Consider the following 26,359-nt stretch of genomic DNA (forward strand, 5'->3'; position numbering starts at 1 on the left):
AATTAAAGAGTTGAAATAATATCACTATCGCATTTAGTACTGTCGCAACAAAAAATTCCCAATGACCCAGCCTGACCGTTCTTCACGCTATTTTTCCGGCGACCGTTGTAGGGTTAAAGGCATTCTTGACTAACTTCAGCTCACCACATCCAATCTCAAAGGCAGCTAGCGTTCACTACTGCTTTAAAGGAAAGCTGATTTGCGCCCTTATATTGGTTCTACTAGCACCACTCTTATGCGGCTGGCGCGAAATTTGAATTGACATTCTCTTCCAGATATAGAAACACGCCTGACATGTTTCGTTTATGTCGCTCAACTCTTCCTGGTGTTGCGATTTTTTTCTATCAGTGCATACACGACGAACCATGAAGACAAGCATGAGGGCACAGGTTACCTGATGACTGATGGAAGAAACTTTGTGTTCTGCCTTACTGGCAGGTTTTGTCATGGGGGAGCCTCGTCAAAGAGGTCCACCGCATGAGCGTCTTGGGAAGTGATTCCAGTGGTGGTTTCCCGTTACCTTTCACTGATGATAATGAAAATGAGGACAACACAACAGCCAGTCCCTGAGCGGAGAAAATCTCCAACCCAGCCGGGAATCGAACCCAGGCCCCTTAGCGTGACAAGCCGCCACGCTGACCACTCGGCTATCGGGGCAGACACTGATGGGAGAAAAATGGTTCAAAGGGCTCTGAGCACTATGCGACTTAACTTCTGAGGTCATCAGTCGCCTAGAACTTAGAACTAATTAAACCTAACTAACCTAAGGACATCACACACATCCATGCCCGAGGCAGGATTCGAATCTGCGACCGTAGCGGTCACGCGGTTCCAGACTGAAGCGCCTTTAACCGCACGGCCACACCGGCCGGCTACTGATGGGAGAGCAGCGCTGGAGAACTTTCAAAAGAGGCTGCTACTCCCGAGACGGAAGACGTTGGTCGCTTCAGATGTAGTGAGGGTAGAAGCAGAGTACGACAGCAGTGATTTTGTTGGCCGTTGCTGACTACTGCGGTAACTCTATTGACATTTTCGTCGGGCATGTCGGGATCGCCACAGTTGCGGGAATGCGGCGGACACAGTTCGTGTGCTCTGGAGCACCGCACGTACATTGTTCGCTCCTGATTTAGCGAAACAATTAGAGCCACGTGTCTGGAGACAACGTTACTGGTTTATTGTGCACCGCGGAAGGACGTGTGGCGGACTGAATTAACACGCGAACGCGATGTACGTCGCGTCAGTATGTGTTTGCGTTTCCGGGAACGCGTCCTGCAGGATGTACGTGTGCTGTGTAGCATGTAATGTAGATTAATTGCTCCTGATTGACCGAAACAATAAAACCACGTACATAGATAAGGTTGCCGGGTTATTTCACTGTACGGAAGGTCGTCGGTCGCGCTGAATTAACGTGCGAACGCGACTCACCTGAGGTCAGGGCTTGGGGTCAGTGCGACCTCACTCCCGACCTTGGAGCCGCCGCTTCCCACCAGAGAGGCTCCTCATCACGAGGTTGAATGCATACCGTTCCAGTTCTTCGACCGAGGGGGGGGGGGGGGAGGGGGGGGGGGAAGGCGGACTTACTTCCGACATTACCACGTTTGGATTGCAAAGAATTGCAACAGTTTCAGATTGGCATTTGTGCACCTGTGCGTAATAGTTTGTTTGTTTGGAACACACCTTCAGTTTAACCTGTTGTGGTGTGCACCGTTTTGTGGCGTGAAGAATCTCTGTTTGTATGAATCGTATTATTTACTAATGTATTGTAAAGACATGCACATGCTGTGAAATGTATCGTAAGAATCTGGTAAAGCTTGGTTGTGTATAATAAATTTTTGGATGTGGGCCGAGTTTACTATTGTTTGCGTACTACATTACGTGAAACTTTCAAAATATACACTCAAAACAATCGGCGAGGTTCTTGAATCTATTAAAACTCAGGTAGCTAGATTTACCTCTGAAATTTCCTTTAAATTGAAGCAGCATGCACTTATGTAATAGCAGTTCTCTTTGGTGATAAGATTCTATTGATTGTTCATCTACTTTATCAGAAAATACATCTCACCTACAAGCACAAACTACAACCACAAAGTATTAAACTGTCTTTGGTGGGAAGAGCTATAAATTCCGGCTAGTAAGCTCTGAGGGCTATCTTTTTATTAAATACCAACTGTAGTTCTTTAATAAAATAGCCAGCTATCATAGCATAAACAACTATATGTACCATCTCGTAATATTTGAAACCTCTCTGGATAAATATCTGCTTTCTGTTTGATAAAACATCGTCTTTGCCACAGATTCTATCAGCACACACAAGCAAGATGTTTTTACGTACAATTCCTTGAAATTAAGCGAAATACCTATCCACTCTGAAGGAGTGTTATTAGTATTATGTTTTTAAAACAATCTGAGTTGAATATTATTAATCAGTTCAGAAATGTAGTGAAATAACGTAGTCGGTCTTAAAAAGGCCGACAACAATATGAATAGCATCTGCCTCTCTAGCGCGTTATTTAAAATATTCACAAACACTTCTTAAAGCGTAGGCTGGTGGTGTTACCAAATAGTACAATAAGAGAGTACAAAATTAGGTAAAATTTCATCTATTGCTTGAAATTACCAAGCTACACTTACAGCAACCGCATCTGGCCTACAACACGCTCAAGATACATCAGAAATCGAAGAAGAAGAAGAAATGAGAACAAAGAAAAAGTCTTCAAAGCGTTTGTTCTAAGAATGACAATGATCATAGATATAAGTTTCTCATATAACTGTTCTTTGTAGGTCATAGCACATTTAATTAGTATTTTTCATAATATTTTTGTAAAGAAAGTTCGTCATTATCAGTTTTTGGCACTTTATAACTCGCAACGAAGTTTTTCGTGGCAAATAAAGTTCACATTCACGAAAGTTTATCGCACAAGTGTATGCTCCAGGAGGCAAGCTCTACACTGTCCCCACATGGGACACACTTCTCGTCGAGAAGCAATCGAGAAGTTTTGTCCATCGTGCTGGTAGGGGGGAACCTAGTATGACACCATTTGTGTGACCTGACGCTGAAAGCATAACTGAAATAATCCGAGAATTTGTTATAAGGTCTGTATCACCAAATTTAATTCGTGAAATATTTACTGTTGCAGTAACAAAAGTTAAATTTATGGGAGGAATACATACTAAGACATAAAAGTACCGCGAAGGAATTACCCGAGTGGGACGGAAATCGGTAGATGTAATGTACAAATGCACACAAACAAATGACGACAGTTTCAAAAAAATTGGTCGATTTATCAAGCTTCAACAAATTGAGCAAGTCAATAACGCGTTGTTGCACAGCCTTTATGCAAGCAGTTATTCGGCTTGGCATTGATTAACAGAGTTGCTGGATGTCCTCCTGAGGGATATCGTACCAAATTCTGTCCAATTAGACTATCAGATCGTCAAAATCCAGAGATCGTCGGAGGACCTTGCCCATAATGCTCCAAACTTTCTCAGTCGGAGAGAGATCCGGCGACCTTGCTAGCCAAGGTAAGGTTTGGCAAGCACGAAGACAAGAAGCAGAAACTCCGTGTGTGGGCGGCCATTATCTTGCTGAAATGTAAGGCTGGGATGGCGTGCCATGAAGGGCAACAAAGCAGGGCTTAGGATATCGTCGACATACCGCTGTGCTGCAAGTGTTCCGCGAATGACAGCCAGAGGGTCCTGCTATGATATGAAAAGGCACCGCAAATCGTCACTCCTGGTTCGCGGGCCGTATGGTGGGCCACAGTCGAGTCGGTATCCCACTACTGTCCTCGGCGTCTCCAGACACGTTTCCGGCCTGGAATCTCACTGACTGCTCTAGAACTGTCTTCAGTAATGATTCCCGCTTCGAACTTAGCCCCGACAGCTCCCTGACTGTCGTCAGGCTGGTACCCCACCTGACAACAACGTCTGGCCTGCCATTTCTTTTCATAGCAGGACGCCTTTTTTGCCAGGTGTAGAAGTATGAAACAGGAATTTCCCTACAGCTGATGCTAGTCGTCATTGTAGGCTCCGTGAGGCCACGTCTGCAGCGCCATCTGCATCCTGTAACGGCTGACGACCAGTGTCAACAGACAGTAACCCAAGTTGCATGCACCGGTATTTATTTCAAACCCATAAATATGTCGAGTTTTGTGCCTCCGAACTACGATTTGCGGACAGCGTTGGTTTTCTGTTATCATTTGAAGAAAACTGCTGCAGAATCGCATCGAATGCTTCTCGATGCTTTCGGCGAACATGCTCTTGGGAAAACAAAGTGATTCGAGTGGTTCGAAAAATTCAAAAGTGACGACGAGCGCGGGAAACCACCGAAATACTTCGAATTGCTGGTCTTACTGGATGATGATGATACTCAAACTCAACCGGAACTCGCGGAACAATTGAATGTGACGCGGAAAGCCGTTCCTTTTCGGTTGGAAGCGCTGGGAAAGATACAGGAAGTGGGAAAACGGGTTCCGCATGAACTGAATGAAAGGCAGAAAGCAAATCGAAAGATCACTTGTGAAATGCTGCTCGCCAGATACAACAGGAAGTCATTTCTCCATCGAATAGTGACAGGTGATGAAAAATGGATATACTTTGAGAATCCAAGGGCCGTAAATCATGGGTGAATCCAGGCAAACCATCGGCATTCGCTGCAAGGCCAAATCGCTTTGTGTTTGGTGGGGTCAGAAGGGTGTCATCTATTATGAAATGCTAAAACTTGGTGAGACCGTTAACACTGATCGCCCCCTACAGCAAATGATCGAGCATTACGTGAAAAACGACCGGAATATGGAAAGAGGTAGCACAAAATAATATGTACCATAATAACATTCCATCACACACAGCAAAACGGGCCTGGGAAACGATCGATGCGTTCAGTTGGGAAATACTGCGGCATACGGCTTATTCTCCAGACTTGGCTCCGTCCGATTATCATCTGTTTGCATGACTGGGACACGCTCTCGCTGAAAAACCCTTCAGTTCGTATTGTAACGTCCTTCGGATCTTCGGTCTTGGGTAACACTCAGCGGTAGAGCAATGAGATTGTTATTTCTTATGTATCGGTATCGACGTTACAAAGAGAACATTGATGAACTGAACTCGCAACTTGTGCGAGATATTTACTTCACCAAATGTCGTAATTAAATCGTTTATAATAGATGGTTTATCAGTTGCTATTTAAATATTAATGATAAGTTCAAATTAGTTCCAGCGACACCAAATTCCCTATAGACTGGTTGTAAACTCAAATCTATAATCAGTCGTAACAGTGTTATTAATTCCTAACGCCAAGGAGTTTCTATATAAGCGCCGAGCGCTTCAATCAAACAATATCGCAGCACGTTATCTCTATAAATAATATTGTAAAACGTGAATGATAAATGCATGAATTGACACGATATGCTAGTTTAGTACACAATATTAGTCACTTCCTAACAGAGCCGCGAGGATGAAGCTTTCCCAGGTGTTGGGGGGAATTATAAATTATATGCTTCGTAACTGTCGCCAAGTTCCATAGTCCATTAGTTATTGCGAATGAAATTGTCTGTGTTCACTTCCTAAATAGTGTTAACTTCAGGTTATCTAATTAAAAGTCACTTCTGTCTAATATATGCAAGTCCTCTATCTGAATTCTATATAACGTAATATTTGAAGTCAAAGTATCGTTTCACTGCGTCATAGTAGATCTCAATCAGTTCTGAAAAAACACTCTAAATGCGCATACATATACGAGTATTCAAAAGTATGACCTACTTCGGCTAACTCTCGTAACGTAGTGACAATGGATTGAATTATCCTTAGCCATTACTCACGAATCTCAAAGAGTACTCACACGGAGTATTCTTTGGGAACGTTAGTTCTACTTTGTGAATTTTAATTATAATGATTTTGCGATTTACTATGGTTTTGAATTTTGAGTTTGATTTTTCTGGAATCCTAGCTTTCTCTCGTATGTTAATAAATTACTAAGTGTTAGATTCCTGATTCAATTGCTGGTTAATATCCAAATAATAGTGTTAACTGGAAATTTGTTTGCTTGTTCATTTTTCATGGAATTTGGAACTTGTTTTGGGGAAATCTTTGGGAATTTTGGAGCTAATTTTTGATTTTCATTTCTCGTCCGAGAAAGTGGCATTATAGTATGTAAGTGTACAAAAATAGCTCGCCGAGTGGTTCGCTTGAAAAGAAGAACTGTGCTTTTGGCGTGACATTCATAGCCTGCCGGAGAGGTGGGAGAAACTCATAAATAACAGTGGAGATTATTTTGAATAAAATATTGTTTATCAGTTTCAAACAACAGACGTATAATTATTGCAATCAAATTCCGCTTTCATACTTCTACACCTGGTAAACTGGAATCCTAACCAAAAAAAGGAAAAATTCTTCCTAGAGGAACAGTGCGATGCCGCAATTTCAGTTTGACAGGCTCGTGTGTCGGTAGTAAGGCTTTTGGAGTCCAAGTATTCATCTGAGCTGACAAGGTAGAGTAGTCGCCGAGCCCGATTTCCCAAATTAGAAAAATAAAGTAGAGAAGATCGTGGGGAAATGAACTGGAGAACGCCACATCGCTAGCAAACGATGCTAACTTCGTACGGCGTATTATGCTCCTACAACTGACAGGTGCTGCAAAACAGGAAGCCAGGAGGACCGGCTGGCTCAGGTATGGTGGACGAAGGATGGGGGAGAGATGGTATCGGCTGTCAACAAGCGCGCAGTGGAGAGGGAGTGCTTTGTGGCGTGTGGAGGCGCGTTTACAAAAGAGCAGGACAGCCGGGGACGACAGACGGCGCTGGGTCGCAGCACCGCGATCACGGCAGCGCAGGACAGAGGTAGAGAGGCGGAGCTAGAGAGGCGAGGTAGAGGGAGATCATCCATTGGCGCCCAGCATGGGGCCCGGAGCGATGCTGATGCTGCTGGTGGCGGCGGCGGTGGCGGGCATCACCAGCGCCAACATCGCCCTCGCCGTGAGTATCCGCACTGCCTCTTCTCTCCGTCAACCACTGAACCTACAGCATGTTTCCCTGTGGAATTTTACGCGACCTCACCCTCCTGCGGCTCATCAGTGCAGTTCTACGTGATCGCCACTACTGGAGCTTGTGCAAACTGTGATCAGCCCCACACACAGGATGGATGGGCGGGGGAAGGCGCAGAGGGCCCATGCCCACCCGCCCCCGCCCTTATGCTGGCTACAACAGAATTTTTTTAGAACCAGTGCTAGGTTTTCCCGCGCGCCGTTCGAGAGTGGAACGGTACAGAGACAGCTTGAATGTGATTCATTGAATCCTCTGCCAGGCACTTAATTGTGAATAGCAGAGTAATCACATAGATATAGATGTAGACGTTTTTAATATTATCCATTGTTGATGAAGACTAGACCTGCCAGGGTAGCCGAGAGCGCTAATGGGCTGCTTCCTGGACTCGGGTAGACGCGCCGGCCCCGGATCGAATCCGCCCAACAGATTAACGACGAGGGCCGGTGTGCCGGCCAGCCTGGATGTGGTTTTTAGGCGGTTTTCCACATCCCGCTAGGTGAATACCGCGCTGGTCCCCACGTTACGCCTCAGTTACACGCATTGCAGATATTTGAAACACGTTCGCACTATTTCACACTTTACACTAGACACAGGCAGTTGGAGTACACTGATTCCGTCCTGGGGGGTATGGGGTGGCGGCAGGAAGGGCATCCGGCCATCCCTAACACTAACACTGCCAAATCCGTTGTAACCACGCCGACTCTGCGATCGCTGCGGGGCTATGGCATAAGCGAAAGAAAGAATTGTTGGTGACGTTTAAACGTCAAGTGAGTTTTAGATGTTAAGAAGTTGATGAAGAACAGCAGAGGGAGATTCACGAAACTATATGAGACTTCAACTCTCGGAACGCAGAGTAAATGGTGAACAGTTTCATAACATTACTAAACCTGTATTTGTGTAAAGATTTCCATGTACATGGCGTTAGATCAGCCGAGGATAGGTTTGAGCTAATTAGCTTCCTCTGTCTCGAGTCTCAGTGTCTTATACGAGGAAAAATGTAGATCCAACATGGCCGCGTCTCGGCTATTTCGGAACGGGAAAGAATAGACTCCAGGTTAGTACCGTTGTTACAAAACTTGTATAAAGTAAATAGATGCCTTTCGCGTAGAAAAGAAATAGCGAATGATTTTAGCAGGAAGCGTCATGTGAAGTGAAATAGACCTACAAAAGAGAGAGCGGTCTTCAAGGCCCTGTTTAATCATATCAACTACATAAAAAAGTGAAGACTTTAGCTCGGAGTCACTTAATTAGGGATTTTTTATTGATCAACTAATAAGACAGTTTTCGATAAAGTTAGCTACTGGAAGTAAATTTTTAGTTTGTTCGGCGTAACGTGTGTGTGTTATCAATGAAGAAGGCAGATTTGCAATCCAGCACATTCAAGGCGTCTGATTGTTGCAGATGTCGCCGCCCTCTCGAGTGGTCCATCTTTGTCATTCTGAAGGAGAGGGTTCTCCACGTGTGGAAGAACTCTTCGAATTTGAAACTCGATTATAGCACGCTGTTTCTCGCGCACTGGCGTAGCTATGTTACACACAGCCATGTTACACGTTGCCATTTGAAACCGTCCAGCGTTGGAGGTTTGCGACTTGCGTCCTCGAAGAGGCGAAGCCGACATAGTAAAGTGCATGACATGTAATACCACAACCGATACTGAGATAAGAATACAAAATTCGGAGGAAATACTTTCAGCCGCTCTGGTAATTATTTATTGTGGGATTCTTTGATACAGTTTCCTCCAGCTGAAAGAAAGACAAATGTTTAGCCTCAAATAACATGACTTCGTCTCCTTACTCTCAGGATCCCTCCGCTTTTTCGTCCAGACTATTCCGTCCATTATATCGGTGGGAGTCGCCAGAAGAACATCTGCGAATGTACAGTGAAACGAAGCATTATTCTGTGGCGATGGGCGCACGGACAGTCTGCTTGACTCTTCGCTTTTTGTTAGTATTCTTTGTATTGACTTAGATTTTTCAGTTGATTGGTGTTCGAGCTTAAGGAAATAAAAGGTTATTGCCCGACTACTCCAGGAGCCGGATTTCTTGTTTCATTATGCAGCTGAAGTAGATGTTGGCTCGTCGAGCATCTGTCGAGGTAAGCAGTGCATTAAAGGCATCTGAGGACAAGGTTCTCTACCCATGTTCGATGACAGACAGGGATTGACGCCACACGTAGAAAATTGTGAATCCGTGCCGTGTGCACAGACAGTTAAGCACAACACGTCCCATCACATCAGGTTTACACTCGGTCAACCAGTATCTTAGCACCCACGCCGGTTAGCTCCTGATCGTTTTGCCTCAGCGAAGGCAGTATTCGAAAAACTCTTGCGCTCGGGAGTCGTCCGTAGATCCGACAGCCCTTGGTTCAAATGGTTCAAATGGCTCTGAGCACTATGGGACTTAACATCTTAGGTCATCAGTCCCCTAGAACTTAGAACTACTTAAACCTAACTAACCTAAGGACATCACACACATCCATGCCCGAGGCAGGATTCGAACATGCGACCGTAGCAGTCACGCGGTTCCGGACTGAAGCGCCCAGAACCGCTCGGCCACCGCGGCCGGCGACAGCCCTTGGTCATCACCACTTCATCTAGTAGAGAAGAAAGACGGGACCTGGACATCATGTGGAGACTACCGGGCACTCAATACCTATACTACTCCTATCACTATCCGATACCACATATCAGATTTTACGCAAGCGCTGGCAGGCGCGACCATTTCTAGTGTCATTGATGCCAGGAAGCAGGTAGCGCCTCCTGATATACCGAAGACGGGCTGTCACGACACCATTCAGCTTATTCGAAACCTCCGTATGCCGTTTGGTTTGAAAAATGCGACACAAACTTGGCAACGGCTTGTCGACGAAGTAATGTTTATCGTACTGCTTAGCATATCTCGATGATATCCTGGTCTTTTAGGCGTCCGAGAAGTTGCACGAATTGCATCTGAAGACTGTTTACCAACGCATTGATGCATATGGTATTTCGGTCGATGAATGAAAGTGTTTGCTTCGACGACGTCAGGTGCCATTCTTGGGATACTCATTGTCAACAGCCGACATCAGCCCACTGCAAGATAAAATTGCCATTATCGAAGAGATGGCTCGCCCCGTCGATTATGATCAACTACGCCGGTTCCTTAGAGCAGTTAATTTCTACAGACAACATCTGCATATTGCGGCGGCCATCCAGGCACCTTTGACGTCAGCACCAGCCGGGAAGGACGCAGCGGCAAACGACCTTTGCAGTGGACACCAGAGATGTTGATGACATTCGATAAGACCACCGTCAGGCAGTAACCTTCTATTTCCTAAAGCTCGAACACCAATCAACTGAAAGATCTAAGTTAATACAAAGAATACTAATAAAAAGCAGATTGTCTGTGCGCTCGTCGCCAGAGAATAATGTTGCGTTTCACTGTGCGTTCACAGATGTTCTTCTGGCAACCCCCCCCCCCCCCCCCCCAAGGTAGAGGAGACCTTCGGGAATGTTGGGGTATTTATATTTCTCCCGACTTCAAGCTCTCGTGTGTACTGCAGACGGTGCTTGAGCTTCTTCAGCCTCCAGTGCTGGCAGTGACGGCACTACTTCAGCTTGTGGTGCCGAGACAGTGTCGTCCGTGTCCATCAGTGTGGAAGGTGGCACTTCGTGTTCAGCGAGTACATCCTCTTGTTCGTCAGCTTTACCTCTGGTTTTGTTGGACCTTCGTACAGCATTAAAAGCAGATTTAGGAGGATCCACTGCAGAATTGGTTTATGGTGAACCATTAAGACTGCTCGGAGAATTCTTCGCCGATCAAGCCGGGGCACGACAGACCGAATTGCCTTATGTACTGCAAACGGTGCGGGATACTTCGTCCATCCGCTGTCTCGAGACATGGGGCGGTAACTAAGTTCGTGCACAAAGATTTACTGTCATGTACATACGAAATGCTAAGGACAGACGCTGTCAAGTTGCCGCTGCAGCCCCCATATTCTGGGCCCTACACAGTTCTCTCTCGGTACGAACATACCATGCATATGCACTCCTGGAAATTGAAATAAGAACACCGTGAATTCATTGTCCCAGGAAGGGGAAACTTTATTGACACATTCCTGGGGTCAGATACATCACATGATCACACTGACAGAACCACAGGCACATAGACACAGGCAACAGAGCATGCACAATGTCGGCACTAGTACAGTGTATATCCACCTTTCGCAGCAATGCAGGCTGCTATTCTCCCATGGAGACGATCGTAGAGATGCTGGATGTAGTCCTGTGGAACGGCTTGCCATGCCATTTCCACCTGGCGCCTCAGTTGGGCCAGCGTTCGTGCTGGACGTGCAGACCGCGTGAGACGACGCTTCATCCAGTCCCAAACATGCTCAATGGGGGACAGATCCGGAGATCTTGCTGGCCAGGGTAGTTGACTTACACCTTCTAGAGCACGTTGGGTGGCACGGGATACATGCGGACGTGCATTGTCCTGTTGGAACAGCAAGTTCCCTTGCCGGTCTAGGAATGGTAGAACGATGGGTTCGATGACGGTTTGGATATACCGTGCACTATTCAGTGTCCCCTCGACGATCACCAGTGGTGTACGGCCAGTGTAGGAGATCGCTCCCCACACCATGATGCCGGGTGTTGGCCCTGTGTGCCTCGGTCGTATGCAGTCCTGATTGTGGCGCTCACCTGCACGGCGCCAAACACGCATACGACCATCATTGGCACCAAGGCAGAAGCGACTCTCATCGCTGAAGACGACACGTCTCCATTCGTCCCTCCATTCACGCCTGTCGCCACACCACTGGAGGCGGGCTGCACGATGTTGGGGCGTGAGCGGAAGACGGCCTAACGGTGTGCGGGACCGTAGCCCAGCTTCATGGAGACGGTTGCGAATGGTCCTCGCCGATACCCCAGGAGCAACAGTGTCCCTAATTTGCTGGGAAGTGGCGGTGCGGTCCCCTACGGCACTGCGTAGGATCCTACGGTCTTGGCGTGCATCCGTGCGTCGCTGCGGTCCGGTCCCAGGTCGACGAGCACGTGCACCTTCCGCCGACCACTGGCGACAACATCGATGTACTGTGGAGACCTCACGCCCCACGTGTTGAGCAATTCGGCGGTACGTCCACCCGGCCTCCCGCATGCCCACTATACGCCCTCGCTCAAAGTCCGTCAACTGCACATACGGTTCACGTCCACGCTGTCGCGGCATGCTACCAGTGTTAAACACTGCGATGGAGCTCCGTACGCCACGGCAAACTGGCTGACACTGACGGCGGCGGTGCACAAATGCTGCGCAGCTAGCGCCATTCGACGGCCAACACCGCGGTTCCTGGTGTGTCCGCTGTGCCGTGCGTGTAATCATTGCTTGTACAGCCCTCTCGCAGTGTCCGGAGCAAGTATGGTGGGTCTGACACACCGGTGTCAATGTGTTCTTTTTTCCATTTCCAGGAGTGTAGATCAAAATGGGAAGTCCTAAGTGGTATCGCTGGAACGAGTCAGACCTGAACATTTGTTACCGACCCAAGAGGATGTATACGCTGAACACGAAGTATCACCTTCGACACAACTGGACACAGACGCCACTGTCTCGGCACTACAAGAGGAAGTCGTACCGTCACTGCCAGCACTGGGGGCTGAAGAAGTTCAAGCACCGTCTTCAGTAGACACGAGAACTGGACGTCTGGTGACATGTAAATACACCCCTATATGCCCGGAGCTCCGCTTTCCCGGAGGTGTGTGTGTGGGGGGGGGGGGGGGGGGGGGGGGGAGGTGGGTGATGCTAGAAGAACCATTTTGCTTGAATTTCGTTTTACTTATAAACCCGTCTTTCACTTACATTTTCATCTGCGTTATTTTGTCCGTAGTGCAATAGGTATTTAGGTTATGTTTTAAATGCTTGTATGACGATTAACACGCAAAAAAGGAAAAGAAATTGGACATCTGGTAACAGAAATACATTTTTCGCTCCACTGCACAAATATAAATAGATTATTTGTTTTTTAACTAATAGATCGGAATTTTCAAATAATTGAATATTATAACAGATAAATAAAATTATATTCATATTCATAAAAATTCCAATTAAAAAAGAGCGATATAAGGAAAAATGAAACAAATAAAAAAGTTCATACGGTGATTAAAATGAAATGACAAAGGAATAGAAATAAAAAAATTACGTTTAAACTAATTAACTGAATAAAATAATGGTTAACGTAAATTCAATAAAGATTTAAAATATAAAAAAATTGTACATGTGACGAGAATCAAACCGACAACATCCTGCACATGGAGCTGTTATTCTATGCGTTACACCACGCAATCACACCATACAACGTAAATTTTTTTAAGGTTATTAAGTGTCACACAAAATTCCGATATTTTCTTTCGTCAGTTACTGGCAAACGAGGGCCCACCAGGGTGAATGGCTGCAGTGTGTGATACCTCGGATCTTAAACTACATCTTTGCGTAGATAGTTTCAACGAAATTAATCGCACCACTGGGTAGTTCTCCTTGTTAGTATGAAATACTAGTTATTGTTAATTGTATTATGGTACATATTTTCGTGCCTTTATTTCACTGTAATTCTCGAAAACTTCATTGATATCAGTTTCATTCGAAACATTTCTTTCAGCCGATAAATGGTCAGACTGGTTAGTCGTTCTTGATTCAACGTAGAGCGGAGATAACTTTATATTAGATCCACTTTAAAAAAATTTCTCTCGCATGATGCGACTGAGACACAAATAGTCATGTAGTACTGATTCATTAGTGTTGTACTGGGTAACGAGTCACGGAAATCTCCAGTGCTACAGCCATAGCGTCATCGGAAGTTCCAAGAACAAATTTTGTTACCGAAAGTTTGGAAAATTTGCATGAATTCCTTCATGGCCGTCTGTCGTTGTTACGGTTTTTGTACAGTATAGATCGATCTGCGTATTCAAACACTGATCGACGAACTACTTAGTCTACTGTCCGATAATCTTACGCCATGAGTTAGTTCTCCTGGTATTGTTTTAATTGCCCTCCTTTCTCGATAGGCCAAAGTTAATGTCCATATCATTGCATTTTTAGCGCCAAAAGTAACAGCGTTGTGTATAATTGTAGTTCGTTCCGTGACTAAAATCTCAACTGGGACTATTAATTTAGCGAGTCCTTAATTGAAAGTCGTTTTTGGAGACTGTAGACATTGTTGGACTAAATTTAGTTCCTCCAGTAACGTGTGCCAAAAGTTGATGTAGGTGAACAAGGTGAAATCTCATAGAGCTGTAAGTATCATGCTTGCTGCATGTCTAGTATCAAGGTTTGCCTTACATTAATCTTGCATATCTTCCAGAAGGTTTTTAAAGGTAACGACGTTTTTTTATTATGATTTAAACTGCATTGTGATCAGCATTCCAGCGATTATCAGTCATTTCAAACCTTATCCCATTATTTTTAATTTTTTTTGTTTTCTAAGTGATTCTCATGTATATGTTGAAGACGAGAAGAAATAACATAATTTTTGTACAATTCCAAAACAGATCACATAAGGATGCATGAACTGCACGAAGATTTAAGGAATGATTAGTGTACGGAGTGAAAAGAGTTTTTGGACTAAGTTTTCGAATATTTGTTGTTGTGCTCTCGATGAATAGCCTACATTTATGCGGTATAACCTTCGATGAATAGCCTACATTTATGCGGTATAACCTTGAGCGCTACACAACGCAATGTCCAGCAGATCTTTTTCCATCTGCAGGTGAGTATCTTCTCATATATCTCTGCAGTGTTGCCCGACGTAAGAAAACCTACGATTACTGCTCAGCTGTGTACATGATATAGGTATGAAAAAACGTTTCATGCAGAATAACTGCGTCTGACAACGGGTTATCTACCAGGAAGCAGCGGCATAACAGTTGTAAATTGTCGTAGCTGTGTTGAGAAAGTACCAGAGTTCCAAGAGCTGATAGAAAGTACTGATGCTCAAATCGTTATAGGCACTGAAAACTGGCTAAAGCCGGAGATAAGTGAAGCCGAAATTTTTGGGAAGGACCTAACGGTATTGGGAAAGGATAGGCTGAACACAGTTGGTGGTGGCGTGTTTGTTGCTGTTAGAAGTAGTTTATCTTGTAAAGTAACTGAAGTAGATAGTTTCTGTGAGTTAGTATTGGTAGAGGTCATTCTTGTCAACCGAAATTAGATCCTTATATCGACTTTGCAACTCAGATGATTGAACTGCTGGAAGGTTCAAAGAAATCTTGAATCTAATTTCAAACACTTACCCGATGCATACAATTGTAGTCGGTGGTGACTTTAATTTACCATCGCTGTGTTGACGAAAATACATGTTTAAATCCGGAGCTATGCATAAAATATCAACTGAAATTGCTTTGAACACATTCTCTGGAAATTATTTCGAGCGATTAGTTTGTAAGTCCATTCGAATAGTAAACGGTTGTGGAAACACACTGACTTCTTAGCAACAAATAATCCTGAGCTAGTAAAGACCATCAAAGCAGATACAAGGATTAGTGAACAGAAGGTGGTCGTAGCGAGACTGAATACCGTATCTGCCATATCCTTATAAACTATAAATGTACATATTCAAAATAGCAGATAAAAATTCCCTTGACGGCTTCCTGAGAGACAACCTCCTCTCCCTCCAAGTAAACAACGTAAATGTAGACCAGATGTGCTTGCACTCAAAGAAATAGTATCGACAGCAATTGAGTGATTTATACCAAATAAAAACAAATGACTTGGTACTCAAAATAGTTCACAACACTGTTGCAGAAACAACGAGAAAAGCGTGCCAAATTTAAACGAACGCAAAATCCACAAGGTCGAGGATCTTTTACAGAAGTACGAAATTTAGCGAGGACTTCAATGCGAGATGTTTACAACAGTTTCCACAGTCAAACTTTGTCTCGAAACCTGGCAGAAAATCCAACGAAATTCTGCTCGCATGTTAAGTATGCTACCGCCAAGACACATAAATGCTTTCTCTGCGCGATAGCAACGGAAATGCTATCGATGACAGTGCTGGTAAAGCAAAGTTACTAAATACAGCCTTCCGAAATTCCTTCACCAAAGAAGACGACGTAAATATTCCAGAATTCGAATCAAGAATAGCTGCTAACAAGAGTAGCATAGAAATCGATATCCTCGGAGTTGTGAAGCAACTTAAATAACTTAATAAGAGCAAATCTTCCAGTCCAAACTAGTACCAGTTATGTTCCTTTCAGAGTATGCTGAAGCAATAGCTCCAATCTTAACAATAATATACAACCGCTCGCTTGACGTAAGATCCGCACTCAAAGACTGGATTGTCGCACAAGGCACGATAATATTCAAGAAAGATATTAGGAGTAATCCATATTACAGGCCCATATCATTAACGTCGATATACAGCACGATTTTGGAACATAATATTACCTTCGAACATGATCAATTACGTCACAGAGAACGGTCTATTGACGCACAGTCAACACGGATTTAGAAAACATCATTCTTGTGAAACACAACTAGATCTTTACTCACACGAAGTGCTTCCGTATTTCTAGATTTGCAGAAGTGTTTTGACAGTGTACCTCACAAGCTGCTTGTAATCAAATTGCGTGCTTATGGAGTATTGTTTCAGTTATGCGACTGAATTCGTGATTTCCTGTCAGAGAGCTCGGAGTTCGTAGTAATTGACGGAAAGTCATCGAGTAAACCAGAAGTGAATTCTGGCGTTCCTCAAGGTAGTGTTATAGGCCCTCTGCTTTTTCCTATCTACACTCCTGGAAATTGAAATAAGAACACCGTGAATTCATTGTCCCAGGAAGGGGAAACTTTATTGACACATTCCTGGGGTCAGATACATCACATGATCACACTGACAGAACCACAGGCACATAGACACAGGCAACAGAGCATGCACAATGTCGGCACTAGTACAGTGTATATCCACCTTTCGCAGCAATGCAGGCTGCTATTCTCCCATGGAGACGATCGTAGAGATGCTGGATGTAGTCCTGTGGAACGGCTTGCCATGCCATTTCCACCTGGCGCCTCAGTTGGACCAGCGTTCGTGCTGGACGTGCAGACCGCGTGAGACGACGCTTCATCCAGTCCCAAACATGCTCAATGGGGGACAGATCCGGAGATCTTGCTGGCCAGGGTAGTTGACTTACACCTTCTAGAGCACGTTGGGTGGCACGGGATACATGCGGACGTGCATTGTCCTGTTGGAACAGCAAGTTCCCTTGCCGGTCTAGGAATGGTAGAACGATGGGTTCGATGACGGTTTGGATATACCGTGCACTATTCAGTGTCCCCTCGACGATCACCAGTGGTGTACGGCCAGTGTAGGAGATCGCTCCCCACACCATGATGCCGGGTGTTGGCCCTGTGTGCCTCGGTCGTATGCAGTCCTGATTGTGGCGCTCACCTGCACGGCGCCAAACACGCATACGACCATCATTGGCACCAAGGCAGAAGCGACTCTCATCGCTGAAGACGACACGTCTCCATTCGTCCCTCCATTCACGCCTGTCGCCACACCACTGGAGGCGGGCTGCACGATGTTGGGGCGTGAGCGGAAGACGGCCTAACGGTGTGCGGGACCGTAGCCCAGCTTCATGGAGACGGTTGCGAATAGTCCTCGCCGATACCCCAGGAGCAACAGTGTCCCTAATTTGCTGGGAAGTGGCGGTGCGGTCCCCTACGGCACTGCGTAGGATCCTACGGTCTTGGCGTGCATCCGTGCGTCGCTGCGGTCCGGTCCGAGGTCGACGGGCACGTGCACCTTCCGCCGACCACTGGCGACAACATCGATGTACTGTGGAGACCTCACGCCCCACGTGTTGAGCAATTCGGCGGTACGTCCACCCGGCCTCCCGCATGCCCACTATACGCTCTCGCTCAAAGTCCGTCAACTGCACATACGGTTCACGTCCACGCTGTCGCAGCATGCTACCAGTGTTAAAGACTGCGATGGAGCTCCGTATGCCACGGCAAACTGGCTGACACTGATGGCGGCGGTGCACAAATGCTGCGCAGCTAGCGCCATTCGACGGCCAACACCGCGGTTCCTGGTGCGTCCGCTGTGCCGTGCGTGTGATCATTGCTTGTACAGCCCTCTCGCAGTGTCCGGAGCAAGTATGGTGGGTCTGACACACCTGTGTCAATGTGTTCTTTTTTCCATTTCCGGGAGTGTATATAAGCGATTTAGGAGACTATCTGAGGAGCCGTTTTAGGTTGTTTGGAGATGATCCTGTCGTTTATCGTCTAGTTAAGTTATCATAAGACCAAAACGAATGGTAAAACGATTTAGAGAAGATATCTATATGGTGCGAAAATTGATGTTTGACCCTAAATAATGAAATGCATGAGGTCATCCACATGAGTGCTAAAAGGAATCCGTTAAAATTCGGTTACACCATAAATCAATCAAATCAACAGGTCGTAAATTCAAATAAATACCCAGGAGTTAAAATTACGAATAACTGAAATTGGAAGGAACACATAGAAAATATTGGGTGGAAGACGAAGCAAAGCCTGCGATTTTTGACAGTACACTTAGAAGATGCAACAGATCTACTAAAGAGACTGCCTACACTACGCTTGTCCGTCCTGTTTTGGAGTACTGATGCACGGTGTGGGATCCTTACCAGATACGATTAACAGAGTACCTCGAAAAGATTCAAAGAAAGCAGCACGTTTCGTATTATTGAGAACCAGGGGAGAGAGTGTCACGGATACGATACAGATTTTGATGTGGACATCAGGGGGGACGATCATCCGAATAAAAAAGGGAAATCAGAGCTCGCACGGAAAGATACAGGTATTCATTTTCTCCGCACCCTGTTAGAGTGTGGACGAATAGAAAATTATTGTGAAGGTCGTTCGATGAACACTCTGCCAGGCACTCAAGTGTGATTTGCAGATTATCGATGTAGATGTAGAAGTAGACCTATATCTATATAAGTACTCCGGAAGTCACCTTATTGTGTATTGTGGAGGCTACTAGTTATGCTGTCAGCTTCAAATGCTTGTCATTCGGTAGCTTCTAAGTTTCATGCAACGTTTCACAAAAAAATTAAAAATTCTAAATACTCGATTGACAAGCGCAATGGTCTGATAATGGAGCCTCTAACTCCAGGCTGCACCTTATTTACAGAACACTTTTTGACATTGTTTGGGATTTTATTAGAAGCAGTCCTGTCCTGGGGGCAACGTGCGACCCACTTGGTGTACATGGATCCAGAATTTCCTCTAATTCTCGGGGAGATCTTTCGCTTACGTCAGACGGCGGAAAATTTTGTACGCTTTGCGCTTCGATATTTTTAAAGATTCACGAATGTCTTCTAAATTTCGCCTCTTGACATTTGCATGTCCTTTTCTGAACCGAGAGTGCAACAATCTCTGCTTTCTCAGTATTTTCCGAATTTTGTTATAGAACCACGATTGGATTTGTATCCGTTCTTAATATATTTCTCGGCACATAATTATCCAGAGCGCGATTTACAATCACTTTAAATTTTGCAGTAGTTTGTCTGCTTCCATTATATTCGAAATAAATGATTTCCATTCACTGTCTAAGTAGGCACTGTCCAGCATACATACTACCCTAGTCTTCTTTATGAACTTTAGTAATTATCAAATCTATGATGACAACATTATCACTAATCTCTATACTGCCACTGTCGTTAAGGTCAGACCTGTCTGTAACTACAAGCTCTAAAATAATTCCATTACATGTGGGCTGCAGAACTAGCTGCTGAAGACCATTTTCGGAAAACTTGTTCAGAACTACACTGCGCAACGGAATTAAAGGGTCACTCTTACGAAAACCAGCAACTGCCTCCGACTGCAACGCGGAAGTTTGAAATGTAGCTCAAAGGTGTCTATAGCCTTCCTTATAATGGAGCAAAAGCGTCGCACCCTGCTGCATCACTCCCGGGGTCGACGACGTTTCAGACAACAACCTGTCGACACACGTGGAGAAAAAAGGGCCAGACCTCAGAACTTCATGTGACATGTAAAGGATGTTAATGATCACACATTGACACAAGATTTCCCCACAATTCTGCCCAACGCCGCCGTGGAAGTGTCACACGATAGGAAGGTCATTAGAGCCCCTCTTACCCATAGTTCACCCCCTATTTTGATGCCTCTCCGGTGGAGGTCAGAACCGCGTCGCTAAGCGTTAAAAATCGTGCGATTTTATTATGAGTGGCCGAGAAAAACGATTCAGACACAGAGCCGCTCAGAATCGAAACGAAAAGACCTCAGGATGTGGCATAAAAGGGCGTCAATGAAACCACCTCTTTCCTTGTGACGTTGATTCCCACGCATTTCGCGGTCGAAAACGACAGCTAGATAGTTTCGACAAACTTGGACACTGCTGCCACCCTCGGAAGTTTGAAACGTTTTGTACAGAAACTGTGGGGTTGCGTCGCCATACAACTTGATTGCATCTCTTTGGACTACAGTGCCACCGCAGTTTTCGCCCTCGTGTATAGAATGGAGCCACTAGACACTGTTCAAAACCACTCGACGAAATTTGGACACGATTCGAAGAAGCAAAGGATCCTCACACTTTTTAAGTTCTACTGTTTTGTATGCTCCTGTGGTATAACAATAGAGGAGTGCGACATTGACACACATGAGAATAAAATGGCAAAAGTGCCGAGAGCCACAATTTCGGAAAAACCCTCAAGGGCGCCAACCAACATATATTGAATATTTAGAAATGTGTCTTTACAGAGAAAAGCCTGTGAAATACTTCCAGGGCCTACAGGCAGGCAACTGGACTTGGAGGCGCGTCAGGTGGTTGCCTGCGTGCAAGTGCCTCAGGCTACTTCACAGATTTTCTCTGTAAAGGTATGAGGGTGGTTCAATAAGTAGTACTCCACATATTTTTCTCAGAACATATTTATTGTTAAGAGACAGAATTTGGTGACAATATACATCAACATGTCTTGTCCACATACTATTTTTCTATGTAGTCTCCATCACGTTCTATGGCCTTACGCCAACGTTGTGGAAGAGTATGTATTCCCTGCTGGTAAAAGCTCTTGTCCTGCAAGCGTAGCCATGTTTTCAGTGCAAGACTGACACTCTTGTCATCTTCAAAGTGTGTTCCCCGTAGAGAATCTTTAAGCTCCAACAATTCAGATGAAACGACTTTTCTTTGAATCTTTGTTCCGCTGTGAGCATCCGTGAAAACCATAGTGAGCACCCGTTTGAATATCCGAGAGTCTCGATCATTGCAGACGGGCTTCCAATGCTAACCGACAACTGTAGAAATAATTGTCGAGTTGTGATGCGCCGGTCGGCACGAATAATGGCATCCACACGATTCAGCATGTCTGGAGCAGTTGCTGTGACAAGACGTCCCGAGCGTGTCTGATCATATCAACTGCAGCATCGCCGTACACTGCACAAGCGCTCATGGAAGTTCACCACTGTTTCTTTTTCTGCACACAAGAATTCAATAACAGCACGCTGCTTGTAATGTGAGTCGTATGTAGGTGCCATTTTGATGCTGTACTATGGCTCTGCCATCTGCCAGAACGATTAGAAACTTAACTGGCGCACGGAACAAACAGCAAATGTGAAGCACCAACAAGGACGTTTGTCTACTATATTAATGGCTTTTTAAAAAAATATGGGGCATTACTAATTGAACGGACCTCGTACATTTTTAAAACTCCCAGTAAATGTGAGAAGGTGCCACCGACGGTTTTGCCACACTGGGGAAGGGGAGAGGGGAGGGGGTCTTGGAGGGATCCATTGGCGTTTTATCCTCTCATGAGTCACTGCCTCACTCAGGCCACAGGAGGGTGTGAACAGTAGACCTGAAAAAGCAGAAGGATCCTTCGCTTCTTCGGGTCATGTCCAAATTTCGTCGAATGTGGCTCCACCCTGTACACAAGAGCGAAAAATGCGGTAGCGCTCCACTACAAAAGGATACGATCAGGTTCAATTGCTTTGCAGCCCACAACGTCCATAGAAGCGTTGAAACGTGTGAGGTGGTCAGCAGTGCCAAAGTTTGCCAAGAATATCTTCCTGTCGTTTCCAACCCCAAAATATATGGGGAAAAACGTCCAAAGGAAACGGGATGGTTTCATTGACGCCCTGTATGGCACCCCCTCAGGTCTTTTCGTTCGATTCTAAGCGGCGGTGTGTCTGAAATGTTTCCCTCGGCCGCTCACAAGAAAGCCACGTGATTTCAACGCTGGGAGACGCGATTGTGACCTCCATCGCAGAAACATAAAAATATGGGGTGAATTGTGGGTAAGAGGGGCTGTGACGACCTTCCTATCGTGTACCACGTCCACGGTGTGGTAGGGCAGAATCGTGGTGAAATTCGGTGCGAATGTGTCGTCATTAACCCACTTTGCACGCCACATGAACTTCTGAGGTCTGGCCTTTATTCCACAAGAGTCGACAGCTTGCTGTATGAAGAGTCTTCGAGCCCTAGGGTGATGTCGCGATTGCATCATTACAGAGGAAGACTATAGACAGCTTTGAGCCACATTTCAAACTTACGCGTTGGAATCGGAGATAGTAACGGGGTTCCGAAAAAGTAATCCTTCAATCATATAAATAAACGGGAAACAGTCTTGATCGCATAAATTTTTCAATGTGGTGACAGGTTTCGATCTTATTATAAGATCACCTTTAGACCATAAATGTCTGCCGGAGGCTGTGGCAGATGGCAACCCTCTTGCCTTGTGGCTAGTGGTGTGCTGGCAATCTGTGAGGACCTTTTGGATCGCGCAAATCAGAACGAGATGTCCCTAAGAGATTCGTAACTGGTGATGAGACTTGGATTTACGGTGATGACGTTGAGACCAAGGTTCAATCTTCACAATGGGTTGGGGAAGATTCTCAAAGACCAAAGAAAGCTGGTGATGTTGTAAGTAGGCTGTTTAGGTTTTTTTATTGATAACGCCACCTCAGTATGAAAATCACCGGCTGTGCCGTGTGCAGTCTGTGGCTGCTTTGCATTGTTGTAATACTCAACCATTGTAGTGTTAGGCAGCTGGCTGTGAACAGCGCGTAGCGCTGGGCAGTTGGAGGTGAGCCGCCAGCAGTGGTGGATGTGGGCAGAGAGATGGCGGAGTTTTGTAATTTGTCATGATATCAAGGTAAATACATTGTTTGTTCTCTATTAATATCTTTCATTTGCTAACTATCCCTATCAGTAGTTAGTGCCTTCCATAGTTTGAATCTTTTATTTAGCTGGCAGTAGTGGCGCTCGCTGTATTGCAGTAGCTTGAGCAGCGAAGATTTTTGGTGAGGTAAGTGATTTGTGAGACGTATAGGTTAATGTTAGTCAGGGCCATTCTCTTGTAGAGAATTTTGAAAGTCAGATTGCGTTGCGCTAACAAAATATTGTGTGTTGAAAGTCAGATTGCGTTGCGCTAAAAAAATATTGTGTGTCAGGTTAAGGACAGTCGTGTAAAATTGTTAAAAGGGGACGTTTCATATGTCGACCCATAGCCTAGGATACCTCACTGGAATCTTCTGATTTTTTCTTGTAGTTTGTGTAATTAGTGTAGCTTTTGTTTATTGCTAGCGCGTAATTTTAGAGAAAATCTCCTTTGTAGTTGTAGTTTTTCATTGTTGTACAATAAAACAGTTGTGGTATGCATGTAGATTTGCACCAAGTATTTCGCAGCTGCAATTAACTAGATATTATTTTCAGTGTTATGTTAATGTGTTCTCTTATTTTTGCTCTTGAAATTGTGTTTTTCTGTGTTGTCGTGTGAAATACTGTGACAATAATGGCGTGTGAAAAACGTAACACTAGGCTCCAAAGCAAACTGAGAAATAATAGTGACGACGAGCGTAGTTTGCCAGCACCACTGTGTAATGAATTAACAGACGTTCAAAGTAGTAATTTGGTAATTGTGCATAGGGAAATGGAGCGGGTTGCAAACAATGGTGTAGACAGCGAAACAATTAGAGAACAGGGAAGCATTATCGATCGATCGGTCGGCAATAGCGCGGCTCAGGAATCCGAAATGACACGAGACGATCTCACAAATACTGTAGATTCAGGTTTTGGATCCTCACCGTTTTCTCAAATAAGTCAAGACACATTTTCTGCTTGTCAAAATGTGAATGTTGCCGGTGCAAATGCACTGCCGAAAAGCGTAGAGGAACAGATTCCAGACACTAATGCATTGTTATTACAGCTAATGCAACAAATGGAACAACATCAGAGACAAACACAACAAAAGCTTGAAAAATTAGACACAATCGAACAAAATCAGAAACAAATGGAACAAAATCAGAGTCAAACACAGCAACAGCTTCAAAAGTTAGACTCCACGGTTGAACAAACACGTCAAGATTTAACTACTGAGTTACATCACATTGAATCGAAATGTCAAAAAGTCTGTAATGACGTAAAAACACAAATTTGTGAGCATTTTCAACCTATTTTTTCGCGGCATGAAAATGCATTACAGAATCACGAAGCAGCTATAAAAGAACTGCAAACCATTGTTCATGAAAATCATGAGACCTTGTCGGCTAAAATTGACTCAGTTGCATTTACCGATTCGGTTACGCAACTTGCAAAAACTCAAGAAAATTTAAAGGACACAGTAGATACTCTGAAACTTGGTTCAGAAAAATACACTGAGGAAATAAGTACACTATCAGAGAAAGTAGCCGAACTTTCGGATCAGTTCACTAATTTATCTACGAAGGTAGATGAAAATCTGAATGACACAAAACCGGTAGTCTTTAATGACACAGAAGAGAGCGAACAAATTAGGAAACTGAAACAAAATCTGAATCAACACCAAAGAGAAATCCGGGAAGTACAAGATCAGCTGACAGAGGTAATACAAGAATTACGTATTTCAGAGGACACTCGCGCCCCAATACAGGAAGAGAGACATAGAAATACGAAACAGCCACAAAATAATAACACAGCGCATTTCGGAAATTATGAAAGAAATTGGCAAGGTGCACCGAATTTTGAAATGGAACCGCCGAAACGACGTAACAATGACCGATATGCGACTCGCCGACATGATGACTTTGACTATAAGCTGTTCATTACTACACGTAAATTCAAAACGTTTAAAAATTCTGCCAACGACATTCATCCACAAGCGTGGCTCCATCAATTCTCTCATTGTTTTCCTCCCAACTGGTCATTAGAACACAGATTAGAATTTATGTGTGGCTATTTAGAGAATGAACCAGCTGTAAGAATGCGTTCGGTCATTCACGATTGTCATAGTGAAGGAGAATTTTACCATGCCTTCCTCTCAGCATATTGGTCTCAAGCCACACAAGACCGAGTAAAACATAGCATCATAATGATGAAACATTTCGAACAATATGAATTCTCCAGTCTTGTGAAATATTTTGAAGACATGTTGCACAAGAATCAGTACCTGTCAAACCCATACAGCCCTTCAGAACTCATCCGCATTTGCTTAATCAAACTGCCTGAACATTTGCGACACATTATTTTGGCAGGACGTTGCAAAGACGACATTGAAGCTTTTCAAGGACTCTTACAAGAACTGGAAATTGACACAGACAGTCGCCGGATGCGAAAACAGGAAAACAATCACTACAGGTCACATACGTCACAGTTTCGCGATGAAAGAAACAATAAATGGACACGACAAGGCTATTCTCACAACGCAAATCGTGACCAAAACAGACACCACCCATATAACAACCGTTGGCAGAGTAGTAATAGTTACAGAGAAAGATCGCATTTCTGTAGTAATGACTATCACAGAGACAATCAGAGAAACAGACAATATGGGAACCAAAACAATTATTATCAAGGGAGACAGAATACTTTCAGACGCAACAGTCCAGCGCGCAGTTACGATTCAGGGAGAAATTCTCCACCACGTGACGGACAAGGAAGAAACTACGGAACCTACCGACATGACGACAGACGATATATTCGTAACGACAGACCTGAATTGCAGCAGAACTGGCGGGATTTAAACACGGCAGGGCCCTCTCGTCACGGTGAATTTGTAAAAGTTCGGTCTCCTAATCCGAATAACGACGCGCGCCAGCAAAGAAACAGACAATGACTCGCACAGCAGGCAGCCGCGTGCGCCCGCTGGCTCCGAGAAAAATAACACAGACGCTAACCTTGAGAAAAGATTTAGCATTCTTTACCGACGTATACCGCATGATAATTACGTTCAAGTTGAAACTCTGAGTACTAGGAAGAGTAAAGGTTTACACCACATTTCACACGTAAAACCGTTTATTGAAAGATAATCTGTTTTTTTTAATACAACATTTTGGTTTACTTGCAAATACATTATGTATTCAAGGTGCTTTCTGAGAGGTACCAGG

The 26,359-nt window shown here is 44.6% G+C and overlaps 1 protein-coding gene across 1 annotated transcript in view; it reads left to right on the forward strand.

Annotated features, from left to right (window-relative positions):
* The first annotated feature begins 6,807 nt into the window (after positions 1–6,807).
* The window catches only part of LOC126234353 (uncharacterized), a 135,259-nt gene continuing 115,707 nt past the window's right edge, over positions 6,808–26,359 (forward strand). Inside the window, exon 1 of the mRNA XM_049943041.1 lies at positions 6,808–6,968. Within this exon, the coding sequence (XP_049798998.1) occupies positions 6,891–6,968 (78 nt within the window). The 5' untranslated portion in view covers positions 6,808–6,890. The remainder of the gene's footprint in view (positions 6,969–26,359) is intronic.

Source organism: Schistocerca nitens, chromosome 2, assembly GCF_023898315.1.
Source record: "Schistocerca nitens isolate TAMUIC-IGC-003100 chromosome 2, iqSchNite1.1, whole genome shotgun sequence".
NCBI classification, from domain to species: Eukaryota; Metazoa; Arthropoda; class Insecta; order Orthoptera; family Acrididae; genus Schistocerca; species Schistocerca nitens.